At 38.7% G+C, this 19234-nt stretch overlaps 1 protein-coding gene across 1 annotated transcript in view; it reads right to left on the bottom strand.

The window, feature by feature from the left end:
• VWDE (von Willebrand factor D and EGF domains) overlaps positions 1–19234 on the bottom strand; it is an 82556-nt gene that overhangs the window by 47277 nt on the left and 16045 nt on the right. The window contains 6 exon segments of the mRNA XM_027538441.1: positions 100–192; positions 1234–1351; positions 1407–1507; positions 8533–8685; positions 13807–13882; positions 14415–14573. Coding sequence (XP_027394242.1) covers positions 100–192; positions 1234–1351; positions 1407–1507; positions 8533–8685; positions 13807–13882; positions 14415–14573 — 700 coding nt within the window.

The following is a 19234-nucleotide window of genomic DNA, read 5'->3' as shown; positions in this document are numbered from 1 at the left end:
ATTTTGCATAGGGTTTGGGTTTATCTCAGTTAACATTAGAGCAATCAACTCTTGAAGGAGCAATTTCATTATACTAGACTGCAAGAGAGTTTTGCTTACTTGTTTCACACCTTATTCCTACAAAACCATACGGGCAAAAGCAGTGGTTTCCAGCTAAGCAGGTGCCACCATGTTGACAAGGTGGTCTCCAGCCTTCAGACACAGATTGTGTTAAATCATCTCCTAATTTGGAAAGAGTCAGTTTATGTTTATGAAGCACAAGCACAATAAAACCTTCTGCTATGAGCAATTTATAGTAAACTTAGTTCTATTTTAGCATGAAATCTAGTTCTGTGGGATTGACTATGAGGTCACACTCTGTAGACACCTATAAATCATCAGCATGTTTTGGTTTATAAAACTTTTGGTTAACTGGATGGAAATACACAATCTAAGGTTTCTTCTGAAAAGTGAGACTTGGAGTTACACATTCTTGCCCTACAAAGACAACACTTCTATATTTCTATAATTATTTTCATATGCTATTCATACTGTTTCTGTTAGTTCATTCTGTGTTTACTGTAATTTGTTAATTTGTGCCTTGCCTTGCCATGAAAACACAATAGGCTCTCAGTTTATTAATAATTATATATGTACAACTCACTAATATGTATTCTTTAAAAATATTACTTAAAAATTTAACAACTTTTTTTCTTTAAAATATTATCCATTTTAGGAATGCCATTTCCTAAACTCTCCATTTAAGATTTCAACCAAGGCAATGAAATTATATGGCTATAAACATGTTTTTAAAAATGATTTTTTAGGTTTCTTTTTGCTACCTGATACCTTCTAATTATTTGGTAATAGCAGTTCCTTGGACCCATGTTTGCAAAATTATTCAATAGGCAGATATCCTTTGTTTGAAGCTAAAATATTTATAGGGATATGGTTCCATATAACTAAATATCAAAAAAAAATTTCTGCAGATAATTTTACCAAAGATATATGAGCTATTGCTTTTTGGCTCTCTGATTTGGCAAATTTAAATTTTTTAAATCTTCAATAAATTATTTTTAATAAACATTAACAAAACTTAGACTCCCTCACCAGCATTAATACATATTAATATGTACATATTAACATATACTGTGTACATATTAATATGTACACAGTAAAACTGAATTACCTTTAAAACACTTGTAAAAGATTGCATTATTTTGATTTTATTATTTGATTTTTAATTTGAATTACCACCTTCATCACAGATTGCTCCATGTCCTGGGGAACATTCACAAATGTTAGGCTTAATACATTTTCCATGGTTTTTGCAGTCAGGATGACATACAGCTGTAAAAAATAAAGCTCATGGCTTAGAAATATTAATTATCAATTAAATTCATTATGCAAACTAATAAAAGCTATACTTAATCAGTTTGGCAGTCAGAACCGGTGTAACCAGGTTTGCATTTGCATATGTTTGTGGCAACACACTCTCTGTTTCTTCCCCAAGGATGTTTACAAATGGCTGGAAAAATCAAGGCAAAAAGGCTGAATTGTAGATACAGTGTATACACATTGCCTGTAGACTTAATTCTGTAATAAAAGTAAAATTCTCTGAAATTGGAAAATTTGAAATTGCTATTAAACAATAATGACTGCAAACATTCACAAAATTATTTTTCCCCTTATATTTGTTTTACTACCAGGATGACTGAGGTAAATGATTAATAGGGTAAGAAAAACATACCATATGAGGAAATTAGTCCCATAGAAAATCTGCTGTTGGACATGGTGGCTGCTAACCATAAAAGGGATTACAGTCTTTCAGAGAGCAGTTTAGTGTCAGATACTAATTAGCTAAATGCTGGTGAATGGCAGGGAGAATCAGAATGTCAAAGAGCAAAATGCCAGCAACACATCGTAAGCTTATATGTTCTTATTTCTTAAGCTTCTCTGACAACCCAATATACTCTATTAGGCATTTAACACTTTTTGAAGTAACTGAAATGATTGAGGTTGTTTTACTTGCTGATAAAAAGGAGTTTTATGTTATAAACATGTAAGAATTAAAGGTTATTATCATTATTCCTACAGAAAAAAAAAAAAAAACAATGAAGTTCCTCAAGGTAACTCAGAACAAAGGAACACCCTAACAGCTCTGTTTCTTAAGCTGGTCTCAAACAAATCAAAACACACACACACACAAAAGAAAATAATATGAACATTAAAATGTAACTTCTAAGCCAGAAGTTTTATTTGTATCAAAGAAAACTATGCTGATGATTGTGAAAAGAAGTAAACCTTTCAAAATTAAAGTGATGCCTAACTTGTTTTATTGTTAAGAGCTGGAGGAATTACAGAGAAACTTAATTTATACAAATAATGCAGGATTAGTCATTTAAAGGCTAAATACCCTCTGTGAGCTGAAAAGAACCCAGACCACAGTGTTATTCATACTGTTATTTTATACCTAGCTGCTTGCTACCAGGAGTGTCGGTTGGCCCTGTACGGTTGTGCTTTCTTTTCTGTATAACAGGAAAAATAATACCTAGTACATGGAGTCCTTGTGGATTATATGACATAATAGAAACAAAATATTTCCAAAGGCCCTAGAACAAGTAGGTACTTAATTCATATATTTGTAGTGTGTTATATAGTTATAATGTTTTTTAGTATCAACATTATTAAAAATTTGAGCAACACTTGTGTTAATTTTTTTGAAATGTGAAGAGAATATACCCAAATAATAAATAAAATGAGTAGAAGTTAGTGAACTAAATGGAGTAAACAAAATGTAATATATAGAAAGGTGTATCTTCTTAAGCACTTAACAGCGAGCTAGATAGTTTTCTTTGTGACATTTGAAGAGTTGTCATACTACCTCTGCAATTGCTACCATCTCTGTAATATCCAAAGGGGCAGCGTCCACGCTGGAAGTGACCATCTGTGGTTGGCACACAGGAAACACCAAGAAAGCAAGGGGATTCAGCACAACTTGATCTTTTGGTCAATCCAGGCTTTTCTGGCAAAACAGTGATGGCTGTAATAAGTGATGATGTAAACCCATCCTTTTATACTGTGTATAACCTTGGGCAGACCTGTTAGTTTGAGAATTATACTCTCCTGCCTCTGTTTGGATGAGACTCTGGGTAATACTTCACCATGAGAACTGTTCAGGTGAATGCTTAAAGAACTATGGTTGTTTGTAGGAACTGCCAACTCCTCCAGGAAGAGGTTTGCACTAGGGGTATGAGCCACATATTCAAATCTGATATCTGATGGGAAATAGCCTTCTTTGAATGATTAATTTGAGTTGTAATTGATTTTAATGAGAAGTGTGAGAGGTAGTTGGTTGCAGCCAAGAACATTTTCGTAGTTGCAGGACTGTGGATTGAGCTCGCACCAAGTAGTGAATGTTCTGTTGACAGTTGATGCAAATTTAACAACCAAAAAAGAAAAAGATGTTAGTCACAGTTAGCATAATATTTATTAATGTTCTGCTCTACCTACAGAGGGCTTCTCTGGTGGCTCAGACGGTAAGGAATCTGCCTGCACTGCAGGAGACCTGGGTTTGATCCCTGGGTGGGGAAGATCCCCTGGAGAACAGAATGGCTACCCACACCAGTATTTTTGCCTGGAGAATTCTACGGACAGAGAAGCCTGGCCTGGTACAGTCCATGGAGGTGCAAAGGGTTGGACACGACTGAGTGACTAACACTTTCTGTAGTATTTAACATTAGGTATTTCATTCCTTCATTTGAAGTCTATTACATGTACATCACTCATTATTAGAGAAATGCAAATCAAAATTACAATGAGATAGCACCTCAGTTCAGTTCAGTCGCTCAGTCCTGTCCGACTCTTTGTGACCCCATGAATCGCAGCACACCAGGCCTCCCTGTCCATCACCAACTCCCGGAGTTCACTCAGACTCACGTCCATCGAGTCAGTGATGCCATCCAGTCATCTCATCCTTTGTCGTCCCCTTCTCCTCCTGCCCCCAATCCCTCCCAGCATCAGAGTTGTTTCTAATGAGTCAACCCTTCTCATGAGGTGGCCAAAGTACTGGAGTTTCAGCTTTAGCATCATTCCTTCCAAAGAAATCCCAGGGCTGATCTCCTTCAGAATGGACTGGTTGGATCTCCTTGCAGTCCAAGGGACTCTCAAGAATCTTCTCCAACACCACAGTGCAAAAGCATCAATTCTTCAGTGCTCAGCCTTCTTCACAGTCCAACTCTCACATCCATACATGACCACTGGAAAAACCATAGCCTTGAATAGATGGACCTTTGTTGGCAAAGTAATGTCTCTGCTTTTGAATATGCTATCTAGGTTGGTCATAACTTTCCTTCCAAGGAGTAAGTGTCTTTTAGTTTCATGGATGCAGTCACCATCTGCAGTGATTTTGGAGCCCAAAAAGTCTGACACTGTTTCCACTGTTTCCCCATCTATTTCCCATGAAGTGATGGGACTGGATGCCATGATCTTCGTTTTCTGAATGTTGAGCTTTGAGCCAACTTTTTCACTCTCTACTTTCACTTTCATCAAGAGGCTTTTGAGTTCCTCTCCACTTTTGCCATAAGGGTGGTGTCGTCTGTATGTCTGAGGTTATTGATATTTCTCCCGGCAATCTTGATTCCAGCTTGTGCTTCTTCCAGTCCAGCGTTTCTCATGATGTACTCTGCATATAAGTTAAATAAGCAGGGTGACAATATACAGCCTGGATGTACTCCTTTTCCTATTTGGAACCAGTCCATTGTTCCATGTCCAGTTCTAACTGTTGCTTCCTGACTTGCATACAGATTTCTCAAGAGGCAGGTCCGATGGTCTGGTATTCCCATCTCTTTCAGAATTTTCCACAGTTTATTAAAAAGGAATGCATTTGAATCTGTTCTAATGAGGTGGACAAAACTAGTGCCTATTATACAGAGTGAAGTAAGTCAGAAAAAGAAATATAAATATCTTATACTGACACATTTATATGGAATCTGAAGAAATGGCACTGATAAATTTATTTTCAGGGAAGCAATGGATAAACAGACATAGAGAACAGACCTATGGACATGGTGGGAGGAGAGGAGGGAGAAGGTGAGATGTATGCAGAGAGTAACATAGAAATTTACAATACCATATGTAAAATAGATAGCCAATGGGAATTTGCTGTATGACTCAGAGAACTCAAACAGGGGCTCTGCGACAGGCTGAAGGGTGGGATGGGTGGGGAGGTGGGGGGAGATGGGAGAGAGGTCTTGGAGGGAGGGGACATGGGTGTACCTGTGGCTGATTCTTGTTGATATATGACAGAAAACCACAAAATTCTGTAAAGCAATTATACTTCAATATCTAATCCCAAATTAAGCAACCTTCTCATTCAAGGCATTCATCCTCATATATAACCTAAATTCAGGATTCTTTGCAATGTTAGCATATTTTCTCTGCCTTTGGTTCTCTTGTTAGAGAATCATTCTAATGAGGTAACTAGTTTCTGTTTGGTAACATATTAGCAACCAATTCCAGATCATTTGTTTTCATCTAGATGTGAGGTCTTTCTTTTATTCCCGCAGTATTCAGGACACTGGTGTGAAACACATTTGGGGACTTGATTTGTATAAGAATACCATCTTTAATAAGATACTGCTCATCCTTTTATTTTGGAGAAGGAAATGGCAACCTACTCCAGTATTCTTGCCTAGAGAATCCTGTGGACAGAGGAGCCTGGGGGCTGCTGTCCATTCGCACAGAGTCTGACACGACTGAAGCGACTTCGCATGCATGCATATTTCAATTAAAAATTTTTTGTTTAAATCTATTACATGTATAAATGCTATTCTAGGAGTCTTACAGCATTAAAAAGTCAACACATGATTCTTGCCCTCTGAGAACCTGTAATATATTTAGATACACAAGATAACACAGAATATAAAACAGTATAGAAGTATTTGTTTAAAGTTTTAATATTTCTGCATAAAAAGACAATATAGATAAGGCAGGCCATAGAGATAGAAAAGACACTTTCAAGTACACATTATGTAAAGGATCAGTGGCCAGAATAAACTCTTACAAAACAACAAAAAGTCAAAGAAAAGTTATAAACAGATAAACAACAGAAAAGCAAATTTCAATGATTATTTAAAAAAAATAATTTGATGATTTTGGCAAGTTTTATCCAAAAACAAACAATGGAAAGATAAAACTAAACAACTCTGTAGATAAGAAAACAGAAAAGATATATACATGAAAATAATTTTAAAGTATATAATAATACATATAATTTTAAACTAAGAATTTGAAATCTCGAGTTTTTGCAAAATATAAATGAACTGAAGAAGATAGAGTAGATGACAGAAAAACTACATTGAAAGAAATAGAAAAACAATCTAAAATAACCTCCTAAAATGATGTCAGGACAGCTGATCTAATGGAAAAAAATTTTTACCAAATTTCAAGGAAAGACTATTTTGCAAAACTGTTGGAACATGCACAAAGAGATGAAACATCAACATTTTATCAGAGTGGCATAATCTTATAGTCAGCATTATTTTTGAAAATACACAAATTTAAAATGAAATACTACTATTTTATTTAAGATAAATCAAGTGCAGCTGTGTAGTTATATATTATCACATCAGTATGAAATAGACTTGTATCTCAACTAACATAATTTATTAAGATATAAGTGAAAAAATTAATATGTTAAAAAGTAATTTGATACATCCATTTTTGTTAAAAAAAAAATGTCTGAAAGGGATTCCCTGGTGGCTCAGTGATAAAGAATCAGCGTGCCAATGCAGGAAACATGGGTTCAATCCCTGTTCCTGGAAGATCCCACATGCCATGGAGCAGCTAAGCCTGTACACCACAAATATTGAGCCTATGCTCTAAAACCCACAAACCACAACTACTGAGTCCACACACCACAACTACTGAAACCTGATTGCCCTAGAGACTGTGCTCTGAATCAAGAGAAGACATTGCAATCAAGAGAAGCCTGGGCACCGTAACTAGAGAGGAGCCTCTACTCTCTACAACTAGAGAAAAGCCCTCACAGCAACAAAGACCCAGCACAGCCAAAACTAAATAAATAAAAAAGAAAATTATGAAAACATTCTGAAAAAGTTAATCCAGGGGACAGAAGTTATAGCACATAGTTAGTGATGATAAAAAGCATTTGATAAAATGTAAAACCCACTCCTGACTTAAAACCAGAGAATTCTGAGAAAGCAACCAATAAAAGGAAAATTCCAGCAGAAACCTGTAGTGATATCATACTTAGGGGCAAAACATGGAAGAATTCCCACTAAAACCATTAAGAAACAAAACTATTAAGAAACATTCCTGCACACTTTGCACCGGAGGTCCCAGCCACTACAATCAGAACATAAATTTGAGAGCTGGAAGAGGGCTGTTAGATTGCTCAAGTTCAAGTTTTGCCTCTGTAATTTAAGAACTCTGTAAACATATTGCTTAACCCATCAGTGCCTCTGTTTGCTGCTGCTGCTGCTAAGTCGCTTCAGTCGTGTCCGACTCTGTGTGACCCCATAGACGGCAGCCCACCAAGCTCCCTCATCCTTGGGAATCTCCAGGCAAGAACACTGGAGTGGGTTGCCATTTCCTTCTCCAATGCATGAAAGTGAGAAGTGAAAGTGAAGTCCCTCAGTTGTGTCAGACTCTTAGCGACCCCATGGACTGCAGCCCACCAGGCTCCTCCGTCCATGGGGTTTTCCAGGCAAGAGTACTGGAGTGGGGTGTCATTGCCTTCTCCTGCCTCTGTTTACTCATTTGTAAAATGAAAATGAGTTACTATATATAGCTATTATGAGGATCAGATGAAATAATGTATTAAAAATATTTGCTTAGTGTCAGTACATCATACAGTTAGACTAAATCTTAGTTACTATAAAAAAGTAAATGGAGACAAACTCACCATTTGCAAAAATATGTTTTACCAGCAAAATTAAGACAAGAATAAACCATAGAAGAGTGTAAATAGCGTTAAATAAGGCAACTGGGTGCATGAATAACTTTAAAATTAGGATACATTTCCTATATTGCAATAATCAACAATACCTTGCAAAATGAACAAATGCAATATCTTGGAAGATAAACAGCTGACATCATAGTATGCAAAGGCATAAAGAAAAGTAATTAGAAACATGCAAGAATAATAGTGTTACTGAATAAAACAAGAGTTATAAAGAAAGCACTGTGAAGAAGAAAAGGTCTTTTGAAACAGTGAGTTTCACATTTGAGTAGGGTTTGAGTAGATGATGAATGACCAGGAATTTATAGAATATAAGTTTGGAATGATCACTTCCAACCCTAAGTTTCTCTAAAATCACCTTAAATAATTATGCAATTTGTTCCTAACACAACATGACTCATTTATCTAGAATATAAACCAGAAAATTCAAAAGATTAGCAAGAAAAAGGATAATCTGTAAAATGCATTATATAATCTTAGAACTTTTTGAAAATAAAAATTCCTGAGGGGTAAATATGGGAATCTTCTGAAAAACAAATGAGAGATAATACTTGTCATTAGAGTTTAACTAAAATAATTACCTAATAAAGGCATTTCCATTCGTTGGCTTAACATTCCTCTGTCTCTGGCATATATACCATCCTTTTCCTTAGTTACACTGTTGTCAGACCTTGTGAGAACCACAGTATGTGTAATAAATTCATTTAAAAAGCGTGTTTCAACTATAAATGTACACACGAAAAACAGATCAGAGTTAAACTTATGAAACCAAAGCACTGTGAATAAGAACATATAAAAATGTCATGTGCATTAAACTCCTTGCAAATTAGATCAGAGAACTAGCTTACACATCACCTCTTCAGCAGATGCTTCTCTAAGGGACTGAATTGTGTTCCCCAGAATTCATTCGTGGAAGCCCTAAACCTGAATGTGGCTGTATTTGGAGATACTTTTAAGGAGGTGAATAAAGTTGAATGAGGTCATAAGGCATGAATCCTATAGGACTTGGAGAGAAGCCAGAAACCAACCCTGCTGGCAACTTCATCACAAGCTTCTAGTTTCCAGAATTGTAAGAAAACAAATTTCTGCTGTTTAAGTCACCCGGTCTGTGGTATTCTATTATGGCAGCAGAGCTAACAGATGTTCCTATGGTCACACTCACCCAATCAATGTCAACCACCTGTATTCTTTCCATGACCTTTGTTCTTCACACGTATGTGTCTCTTTCCTACACTACTTAGGAACTTCAAGAATAAGAACTGCAATTTATTTACTTTTATAGTTATTGATTTTTGTGTCTACCACAAACTAAGTAAACAACCACCAACAATAAAAGATCAAGTTTGTGTTAACAAGCATCTTGGAGTACAGAATGAAGCAGGGCAAAGGCTAACAGAGTTATGCCAAGAGAATGCACTGGTCATAGCAAACACCCTCTTCCAACAACACAAGTAACAGGCAAATTTGGCCTTGGAATACAGAATGAAGCAGGGCAAAGACTAATAGAGTTTTGCCAAGAAAATACACTGGTCATAACAAACACCCTCTTCCAAAACACAAGAGAAGACTCTATACATGGACATCACCAGATGGTCAACACCAAAATCAGATCGATTATATTCTTTGCAGCCAAAGATGGAGAAGCTCTGTACAGTCAGCAAAAACAAGGCTGGGAGCTGACTGTGGCTCAGATCATCAACTCCTTATTGCCAAATTCAAACTGAAGTTAAAGAAAGTGGAGAAAACCACTAGAACATTCAAGTATGACCTAAATCAAATCCCTTATGATTATACACTGATCTCAGTAGCATATTAGGCACCTACGAACCTAGAGAGTTCCTCTTTCAGTATCCTATCATTTTGCCTTTTCATATTGTTTCATACTGTTCGTGGGGTTCTCAAGGCAAGAATACTGAAGTGGTTTGCCGTTCCCTTCTCCAGTGGACCACATTCTGTCAGACCTCTCCACCATGACCCGCCCATCTTCGGTGGCCCCACGGGCATGGCTTAGTTTCACTGAGTTAGACAAGGCTGTGGTCTGTGTGATTAGATTGACTAGTTTTCTGTGATTATGGTTTCAGTGTGTCTGCCCTCTGATGCCCTCTTGCAACACCTACCATCTTACTTGGGTTTCTCTTACCTTGGACGTGGGGTATCTCTTCACAGCTGCTCCAGCAAAGCGCAGCCATTGTTCCTTACCTTGGACGAGGGGTATCTCCTCACCGTCGCCCCTCCTGACCTTGAACGTGGAGTAGCTCCTCTCTGCCCTCCTGTGACCACGCAGCCACCACTCCTTGGATGTGGGATTGCTCCTTTCGGCCGCCGCCCCTGGCCTCAGGTTGGGGATAGCTCCTCTTGGCCCCTCCTGCGCCGTCGCAGCCTGGCACTCTCAGCTGTCGCCCCTGACCTCGGACTTGGGATAGGTCCTCTCGGCCGCCACCCCTGACCTCAGATTTGGTGTAGCTCCTCTCAGCCACGCTTCTGCCGGATCCATCACAGCCAGCGCGCTTCTCCAATATGCTACTGGAGATCAGTGGAGAAATAACTCCAGAAAGAATGAAGGGATGGAGCCAAAGCAAAAAACGCCACCAGGTGGTGGATGTGACTGGTGATAGAAGCAAGGTCTGATGTTGTAAAGAGCAATATTGCATAGAAACCTGGAATGTTAGGTCCATGAATCAAGGCAAATTGGAAGTGGACAAACAGGAGATAGCAAGAGTGAACGTCAACATTCTAGGTGTCAGCAAACTAAGATGGACTGGAATGGGTGAATTTAACTCAGATGACCATTATATCTACTACTGCAGGCAGGAATCCCTTAGAAGAAATGGAGTAGCCATCATAGTCCACAAAAGAGTCTGGAATGCAATATTAGGATGCAATCTCAAAAATGACAGATTGATCTCTGTTCAGTATCACAGTAATCCAAGTCTATGCCCCAACCAGTAATGCTAAAGAAGCTGAAGTTGAACGGTTCTATGAAGACCTACAAGACCTTTTAGAACTAACACCCAAAAAAAGATGTCCTTTTCATTATAGGGGACTGGAATGCAAAAGTAGGAAGTCAAGAAACCTGGAGTAACAGGCAAATTTGGCCTTGGAATACTGAATGAAGCAGGGCAAAGACTAATAGAGTTTTGCCAAGGAAATGCACTGGTCATAGCAAACACCCTCTTCCAACAACACAAGAGAAGACTCTATACATGGATATCACCAGATTGTCAACACCAAAATCAGATCAATTATATTCTTTGCAGCCAAAAATGGAGAAGCTTTATAGAATTAGCAAAAACAAGACTATTTAAGGGCCTAGATCTGATAGATAGAGTGCCTGATGAACTATGGAATGAGGTTCATGACATTATACAGGAGACAGGGATCAAGACCATCCCCATGGAAAAGAAATGCAAAAAAGCAAAATGGCTGTCTGAGGAGGCCTTACAAATAGCTGTGAAAAGAAGAGAAGCGAAAAGCAAAGGAGAAAAGGAAAGATATAAGCATCTGAATGGAGAGTTCCAAAGAATAGCAAGGAGAGATAAGAAAGCCTTCCTCAGCGATCAATGCAAAGAAATAGAGGAAAACAACAGAATGGGAAAGACTAGAGATCTCTACAAGAAAATTAGAGATACTAAGGCAACATTTCATGCAAAGATGAGCTCGTTAAAGGACAGAAATGGTATGGACCAAACAGAAGCAGAAGATATTAAGAAGAGGTGGCAAAAATACACAGAAGAACTGTACAAAAAAGATCTTCACGACCCAGATAATCATGATGGCATGATCACTGACCTAGGGCCAGACATCCTTGAATGTGAAGTCAACTGGGCCTTAGGAAGCATCACTATGAACAAAGCTAGTGGAGGTGATGGAATTCCAGTTGAGTTATTTCAAATCCTGAAAGATGATGCTATGAAAGTGCTGCACTCAATATGTCAGCAAATTTGGAAAACTCAGCAGTGTCCACAGGACTGGAAAAGGTCAGTTTTCATTCCAATCCCAAAGAAAGGCAATGCCAAAGAATGCTCAAACTACTGCACAATTGCACTCATCTCACACGCTAGTAAAGTGATGCTCAAAATTCTCCAAGCCAGGCTACATCAGTATGTGAACTGTGAACTTCCTGATGTTCAAGCTGGTTTTAGAAAAGGCAGAGGAACCAGAGATCAAATCGCCAACATCCTGGTGGATCATCAGAAAAGCAAGACAGTTCCAGAAAAACATCTATTTCTGATTTATTGACTCTACCAAAGCCTTTGACTGTGTGGATCAAAATAAACTGTAGAAAATTCTGAAAGAGATAGGAATACCAGACCACCTGACGTGCCTCTTGAGAAAGTATGGACAGAGGTTCGTGACATTGTACAGGAGACAGGGATCAAGACCATCCCCATGGAAAAGAAATGCAAAAAAGCAAAATGGCTGTCTGAGGAGGCCTTACAAATAGCTGTGAAAAGAAGAGAAGTGAAAAGCAAAGGAGAAAAGGAAAGATATAAGCATCTGAATGGAGAGTTTCAAAGAATAGCAAAGAGAGATAAGAAAGCCTTCCTCAGCGATCAATGCAAAGAAATAGAGGAAAACAACAGAATGGGAAAGACTAGAGATCTCTTAAAGAAAATTAGGGATACCAAGGGAACATTTCATGCAAAGATGGGCTCAATAAAGGACAGAAATGGCATGGACCAAACAGAAGCAGAAGATATTAAGAAGAGGTGAGGAAGCAACAGTTAGAACTGGACATGGAACAACATACTGTTTCCAAATAGGTAAAGGAGTACGTCAAGGCTGTATATTGTCACCCTGCTTATTTGAATTATATGCAGGGTACATCATAAGAAACACTGGGCTGGATGAGGCACAAGCTGGAATCAAGATTGCCAGGAGAAATATCAATAACCTTAGATAGGAATATGACACCACTCTTATGGCAGAAAGGGAAGAAGAACTAAAGAGCCTCTTGATGGAAGTGAAAGAGGTGAGTGAAAAAGTTGGCTTAAAGCACAACATTCAGAAAACTAAGATCATAGCATCTGGTCCCATCACTTCATGGCAAATAGATGGGGAAACAGTGGCTGACTTTATTTTTTTGGGCTCCAAAATCACTGCAGATGGTGACTGCAGCCATGAAATGAAAAGACGCTTACTCCTTGGAAGGAAAGTTATGACCAACCTAGATAGCATATTCAAAAGCAGAGACATTACTTTGCCAACAAAGGTTCGTCTAGTCAAGGCTATGGTTTTTCCTGTGGTCATGTATGGATGTGAGAGTTGGACTATGAAGAAAGCTGAGTGCCGAAGGATTGATGCTTTTGAACTGTGGTGTTGGAGAAGACTCTTGAGAGTCCCTTGGACTGCAAGGAGATCCAACCAGTCCATTCTGAAGGAGATCAGCCCTGGGATTTCTTTGGAAGGAATGATGCTAAAGCTGAAACTCCAGTACTTTGGCCACCTGATGTGAAGAGTTGACTCATTGGAAAAGACTCTGATGCTGGGAGGGATTGGGGGCAGGAGGAGAAGGGGATGACAGAGGATGAGATGGCTAGATGGCATCACTGACTCGATGGACGTGAGTCTGAGTGTGAACTCCAGGAGTTGGTGATGGACAGGGAGGCCTGGTGTGCTGCGATTCATGGGTCGCAAAGAGTCAGACACGACTGAGCGACTGAACTGAACTGAACTTGCCCCTGTATGTCCTTATAATACTGACTGATTTTAATTTCCCCACCTTTCAATATGGGGGTCTTGGAACAGATAATTCAATGCCCCTTATATCTTTGAACACTGTGAATTTATGATGAATTAGTCATAACAAAGCCATTAAAAAAAGACACCAATTCAGAAGTTACATTGTGTTTCTTTTATTTCTTGCACTAAATTCTTCCCCACATTTCTACTCTTCCCATAATATCCCAAGTCTTGCACCTGAGCAATGACTCATATGGTCTAACACAATAATGAAAATTGCACTTTCAATAACGTACATGGTGACATTACAAAGCACTATGTAAATATAAGGCTTTATGACTCCTTAGATAAAATTACATGGGACCAGGGAGTAATTATATCTTGTTGTATTTTGTGATGCCTGGCCTTATTAAAAAAGAGAATGTGAGAAACACCTATATCGAATCATACATGGCTATATTTAAAGAAGTAAAGAAATTATATGGTACATGACTATAATTTGGGTAGTTTTTTTAGGTGGAACAAAGCATCCAGAAATCATCCATACCCAATATTATGCTCAGAATGTCACAGAATAATAGTGCTGGGTTTGTGTTCTTTATTACATATTAAAATAAAAATCCCATATCTATTGTACTTCAATCATAGAGATTATATATAATGAAAACATTTCATCTTATATTTCCTTGCAGCAAAATAAATTATGCAATTAAGAAAAATCCTAAATTACACAGTATTCATCTTAAAAAAACATTTATGTAACCCATGATTTTAAATTGTTTTTAAATATTTGGATTAAAAAGAATAACTTACTTTCTAAAAATGACCATGTAAATTTTGAAATTTTAGGTCTACAAATTGAACAAGGGCTGGTAGGATTTTTATCCCCTTCAATGTAGCAGAGTCCATTGATAATGCAAACATTTTCCTAATGGAGATTTTTTAAAAGGAAAACACCAATCAAGATACAACTAGTTAGTGTCTAGGAAAAAAAATACACAATACATAAAAGAAAGCAACATATATGTTGATGATTCCAACAAATGCAATTTATAAGTCTGTATTGATTAGCAAACATTTTTTTCACTTTAGAAAACATTTTTTTGTATATTGTGATCATAAATGCATCTTAGAAAACAAATAATTTCCTCTATGTGTTAATGGAACTGATCAATATGAAAGGAATTAGAAAATTTATAAATAACATGGGAATAAAACATCACTTTTCTTTCTTTTTACTGCTAAACTCACACAGGAAGTGTTTTATTTACAAATAAAAACAGACTCTTTTCCCCTGCATATCTAGGAATTAGATTGGTTTATAGTTATTCTCCCTTCCTCCAGGGGCCCACTAGTCCTTTGAACATGGCAAGACTAAACTAGATCCCTGGCATAGTCATCCATACTTGATAATGGATGCTATTACACAAATAGTGGAGAGAAATGCTGACATGCAAAGAAGTAATCATAAATGTAGAAATCATTTTTAACTTGGGAAGAAGATCAAATTTTGTCCAGGATATATAAACTTGCTCATTCTACCAAATCTCCTTGACATCACTTGGAACACTGCACAAAAATGAGAACAAAATAGCCCCAAGAGGTTAAAACAACTGTGAATAACAACATTTGAAGAGTAATTATTTCAGGACATATGGAAATGTAATATTTGGAGGGAAAGAAAATCAAACAACTTCTCAAAAACAGAACTTTCTTATTGATGTGATCTGATTGTTAATCTCAAGAAGAAAATTTTAAAAATCTGAGGAAAGGGAGGCAGAGGATGAGATGGTTATAGTATTACCAACTCAATGGACATGAATTTGAGCAAACTCTGGGAGATAGTGAAGGACAGGAAAGCCTGGCGTGCTGCAGTCTATGGGGGCACAAAGAGTCAGACATGACTTAGTGACCGAACAACAGATACATGAAAACTATTTTATATGCTTCTTAGTTCTGAAGAGCCAGGTGATATTACACACATGGTATCACTTAAATCAGCAACTGACATAGAAAAGAAACCTGTTGATAAGCCTAGTGGACTGGATATAGATTAAAAAGGATATGGGTGAGAAGGTTCAGCCCAGGCTGTGCTGTTCTGTTATCCCTTAAATGGTAGATATTTGCATGGTTCAATGAGCTTAGCGGCCACAGGAAACTCCCTTTGAAAGTGTTACCTTCACATTTTACAAATTCTGTCTAAATGCATGTCATTTGCCACAAAGAAGATAAAGTAACCATAAGGCAGCATTTTATTGGAAAATCACTATTACTACTTTTAAAATGTGTGTAGGAAAGAAAATTCAACCTGAACCTCTTGTTTTGATGTTTCAGGAGTAAACCTGTCACTTCAAAATTTTTAAGGCAGAAACTCAGCCATTTTAACAGGAGTTATAGGCAGAAGAACAATTTTGATTTAATCTTGAATAACCTTGAAGAAGGCTTTTCTCTATTAGTATTTGTGATATGAAAGTGAAAACTTACATTAATATTCCAGCAGCACAGGAAATGAAAAAGCTATGATGCAAATGTGAAAATAATGGAAAAGTTACATACCTGGCGGCTGCAACGGGCGCGGCATAGCGCAGGTGGCTGCGACGGGCACGCCACGTCCGAGGTCAGGGGCAGAAGCCGGGAGGACCCCATGCCCAAAGGGCGGCGGCCAAGAGGAGTTACCCCACGCCCGAGGTCAGGGGAGGCGACCGAGAGTACCAGACTGCGATGGCACGGGAACAGCCGAGAGGAGCTACTGCACGTCCGAGGTCAGGGGCGGCGGCCGGTAGGAGCTACCCCTCGCCCCTAAGCCTGAGGCCAGGGGCAGCAGACGGGAGGAGCTACCCCACGCCCCCATGCCCAAGACCAGGGGCAGCAACGAGAGGAGTGACCTGGAGCCATGGCTGCGCGGGCGCAGGAGGGCCTAGAGGAGCTATACCACATTGAAGGTCAGGAAGGGCAGCGGTGAGGAGATACCCCTCATCCAAGATAAGGAGCAATGGCTGCACTTTGCTGGAGCAGCCGTGAAGAGATACCGCACGCCCAAGATAAGAGAAACCCAAATAAGACAGTAGGTGTTGCAAGAGGGCATCAGAGGTCAAACACACTGAAACCATACTCACAGAAAACTAGTCAATCTAATCACACTAGGACCACAGCCTTGTCTAACTCAATGAAACTAAACCATGCCCGTGGGGCAATCCAAGACGGGCGGGTCATGGTGAAGAGACTTGACAGAATGTGGTCCACTGGAGAAGGGAATGGCAAACCACTTGAGTATTCTTGCCTTGAGAACCCCATGAACAGTATGAAAAGGCAAAATCATAGGATACTGAAAGAGAAACTCCCCAGGTCAGTAGGTGCCCAATATGCTACTGGAGATCAGTGGAGAAATGACTCCAGAAAGAATGAAGGGATGGAGCCAAAGCAAAAACAATACCCAACTGTGGATGTGACTGGTGATAGAAGCAAGGTCTGATGCTGTAAAGAGCAATATTTCATAGGAACCTGGAATGTTAGGTCCATGAATCAAGGCAAATTGGAAGTGGTCAAACTAGAGATGGCAAGAGTGAATGTCGACATTCTAGGAATCAGCGAACTGAAATGGACTGGAATGGGTGAATTTAACTCATATGACCATTATATCTACCACTGCGGGCAGGAATCCCTCAGAAGAAATGGAGTGGCCATCATGGTCAACAAAAGAGTCCAAAATGCAGTACTTGGATGCAATCTCAAAAACGACAGTATGATCTCTGTTCGTTTCCAAGGCAAACCATTCAATATCACAGGAATCCAAGTCTATGCCCCAACCAGTAATGCTGAAGAAGCTGAAGTTGAATGGTTCTATGAAGACCTACAAGACCTTTTAGAACTAACACCCAAAAAAGATGTCCTTTTCATTATAGGGGACTGGAATGAAAAAGTAGGAAGTCAAGAAACACCTGGAGTAACAGGCAAATTTGGCCTTGGAATACAGAATGAAGCAGGGCAAAGACTAATAGAGTTTTGCCAAGAAAATACACTGGTCATAACAAACACCCTCTTCCAAAACACAAGAGAAGACTCTATACATGGACATCACCAGATGGTCAACACCGAAATCAGATTGATTATATTCTTTGCAGCCAAAGATGGAGAAGCTCTATACAGTCAGCAAAAACAAGACCAGGAGCTGACTGTGGCTCAGACCATGAACTCCTTATTGCCAAATTCAGACTGAAATTGAAGAAAGTAGGGGAAAACCACTAGACCATTCAGGTATGACCTAAATCAAATCCCTTATGATTATACAGTGGAAGTGAGAAATAGATTTAAGGGCCTAGATCTGATACATAGAGTGCCTGATGAACTATGGACTGAGGTTCGTGACATTGTACAAGAGACAGGGATCAAGACCATTCCTATAGAAAAGAAATGCAACAAAGCAAAATGGCTGTCTGGGGAGGCCTTACAAATAGCTGTGAACAGAAGAGTAGCAAAAAGCAAAGGAGAAAAGGAAAGATATAAACATCTCAATGCAGAGTTCCAAAGAATAGCAAGAAAGCCTTTGTCAGCGATCAATGCAAAGAAATAGAAGAAAACAACAGACTGGGAAAGACTAGGGATCTCTTCAACAAAATCAGAGATACCAAAGGAACATTTCATGAAAAGATGAGCTCGTTAAAGGACAAAAATGGTATGGACCTAACAGAAGCAGAAGATATTAAGAAGAGATGGCAAGAATACACAGAAGAACTGTACAAAAAAGATCTTAACAACCCAGATAATCACGATGGTGTGATTACTGACCTAGAGCCAGACATCCTTGAATGTGAAGTCAACTGGGCCTTAGAAAGCATCACTACGAACAAAGCTAGTGGAGGTGATGGAATTCCAGTTGAGCTATTCCAAATCCTGAAAGATGATGCTGTGAAAGTGCTGCATTCAATATGCCAGCAAATTTGGAAAACTCAGCAGTGGCCACAGGACTGGAAAAGGTCAGTTTTCATTCCAATCCCAAAGAAAGGCAATGCCAAAGAATACTCAAACTACCGCACAATTGCACTCATCTCACACGCTAGTAAAGTAACGCTCAAAATTCTCCAAGCCAGGCTTCAGGAATATGTGAACCGTGAACTTCCTGATGTTCAAGCTGGTTTTAGAAATGGCAGAGGAACCAGAGATCAAATTGCCAACATCCGCTGGATCATAGAAAAAGCAAGAGAGTTCCAGAAAAACATCTATTTCTGCTTTATTGACTATGCCAAAGCCTTTGACTGTGTAGATCACAATAAACTGGAAAATTCTGAAAGAGATGGGAATACCAGACCACCTGACCTGCCTCTTGAGAAATCTGTATGCAGGTCAGGAAGCAACAGTTAGAACTGGACATGGAACAACAGACAGATTCCAAATAGGAAAAGGATTTCATCAAGGCTGTATATTGTCACCCTGTTTATTTAACTTATATGCAGAGTACATCATGAGAAACACTGAGCTGGAAGAAACACAAACTGGAATCAAGATTTACAGGAGAAATATCAATAACCTCAGATATGCAGATGACACCACCCTTATGGCAGAAAGTGAAGAGGAACTAAAAAGCCTCTTGAT

This window comes from Bos indicus x Bos taurus, chromosome 4 (assembly GCF_003369695.1).
Source record: "Bos indicus x Bos taurus breed Angus x Brahman F1 hybrid chromosome 4, Bos_hybrid_MaternalHap_v2.0, whole genome shotgun sequence".
Classification (NCBI taxonomy): Eukaryota; Metazoa; Chordata; class Mammalia; order Artiodactyla; family Bovidae; genus Bos; species Bos indicus x Bos taurus.
The sequence above is the reverse complement of the archived record's forward strand: the minus strand, read 5'-3'. Positions and strand labels throughout refer to the sequence as shown.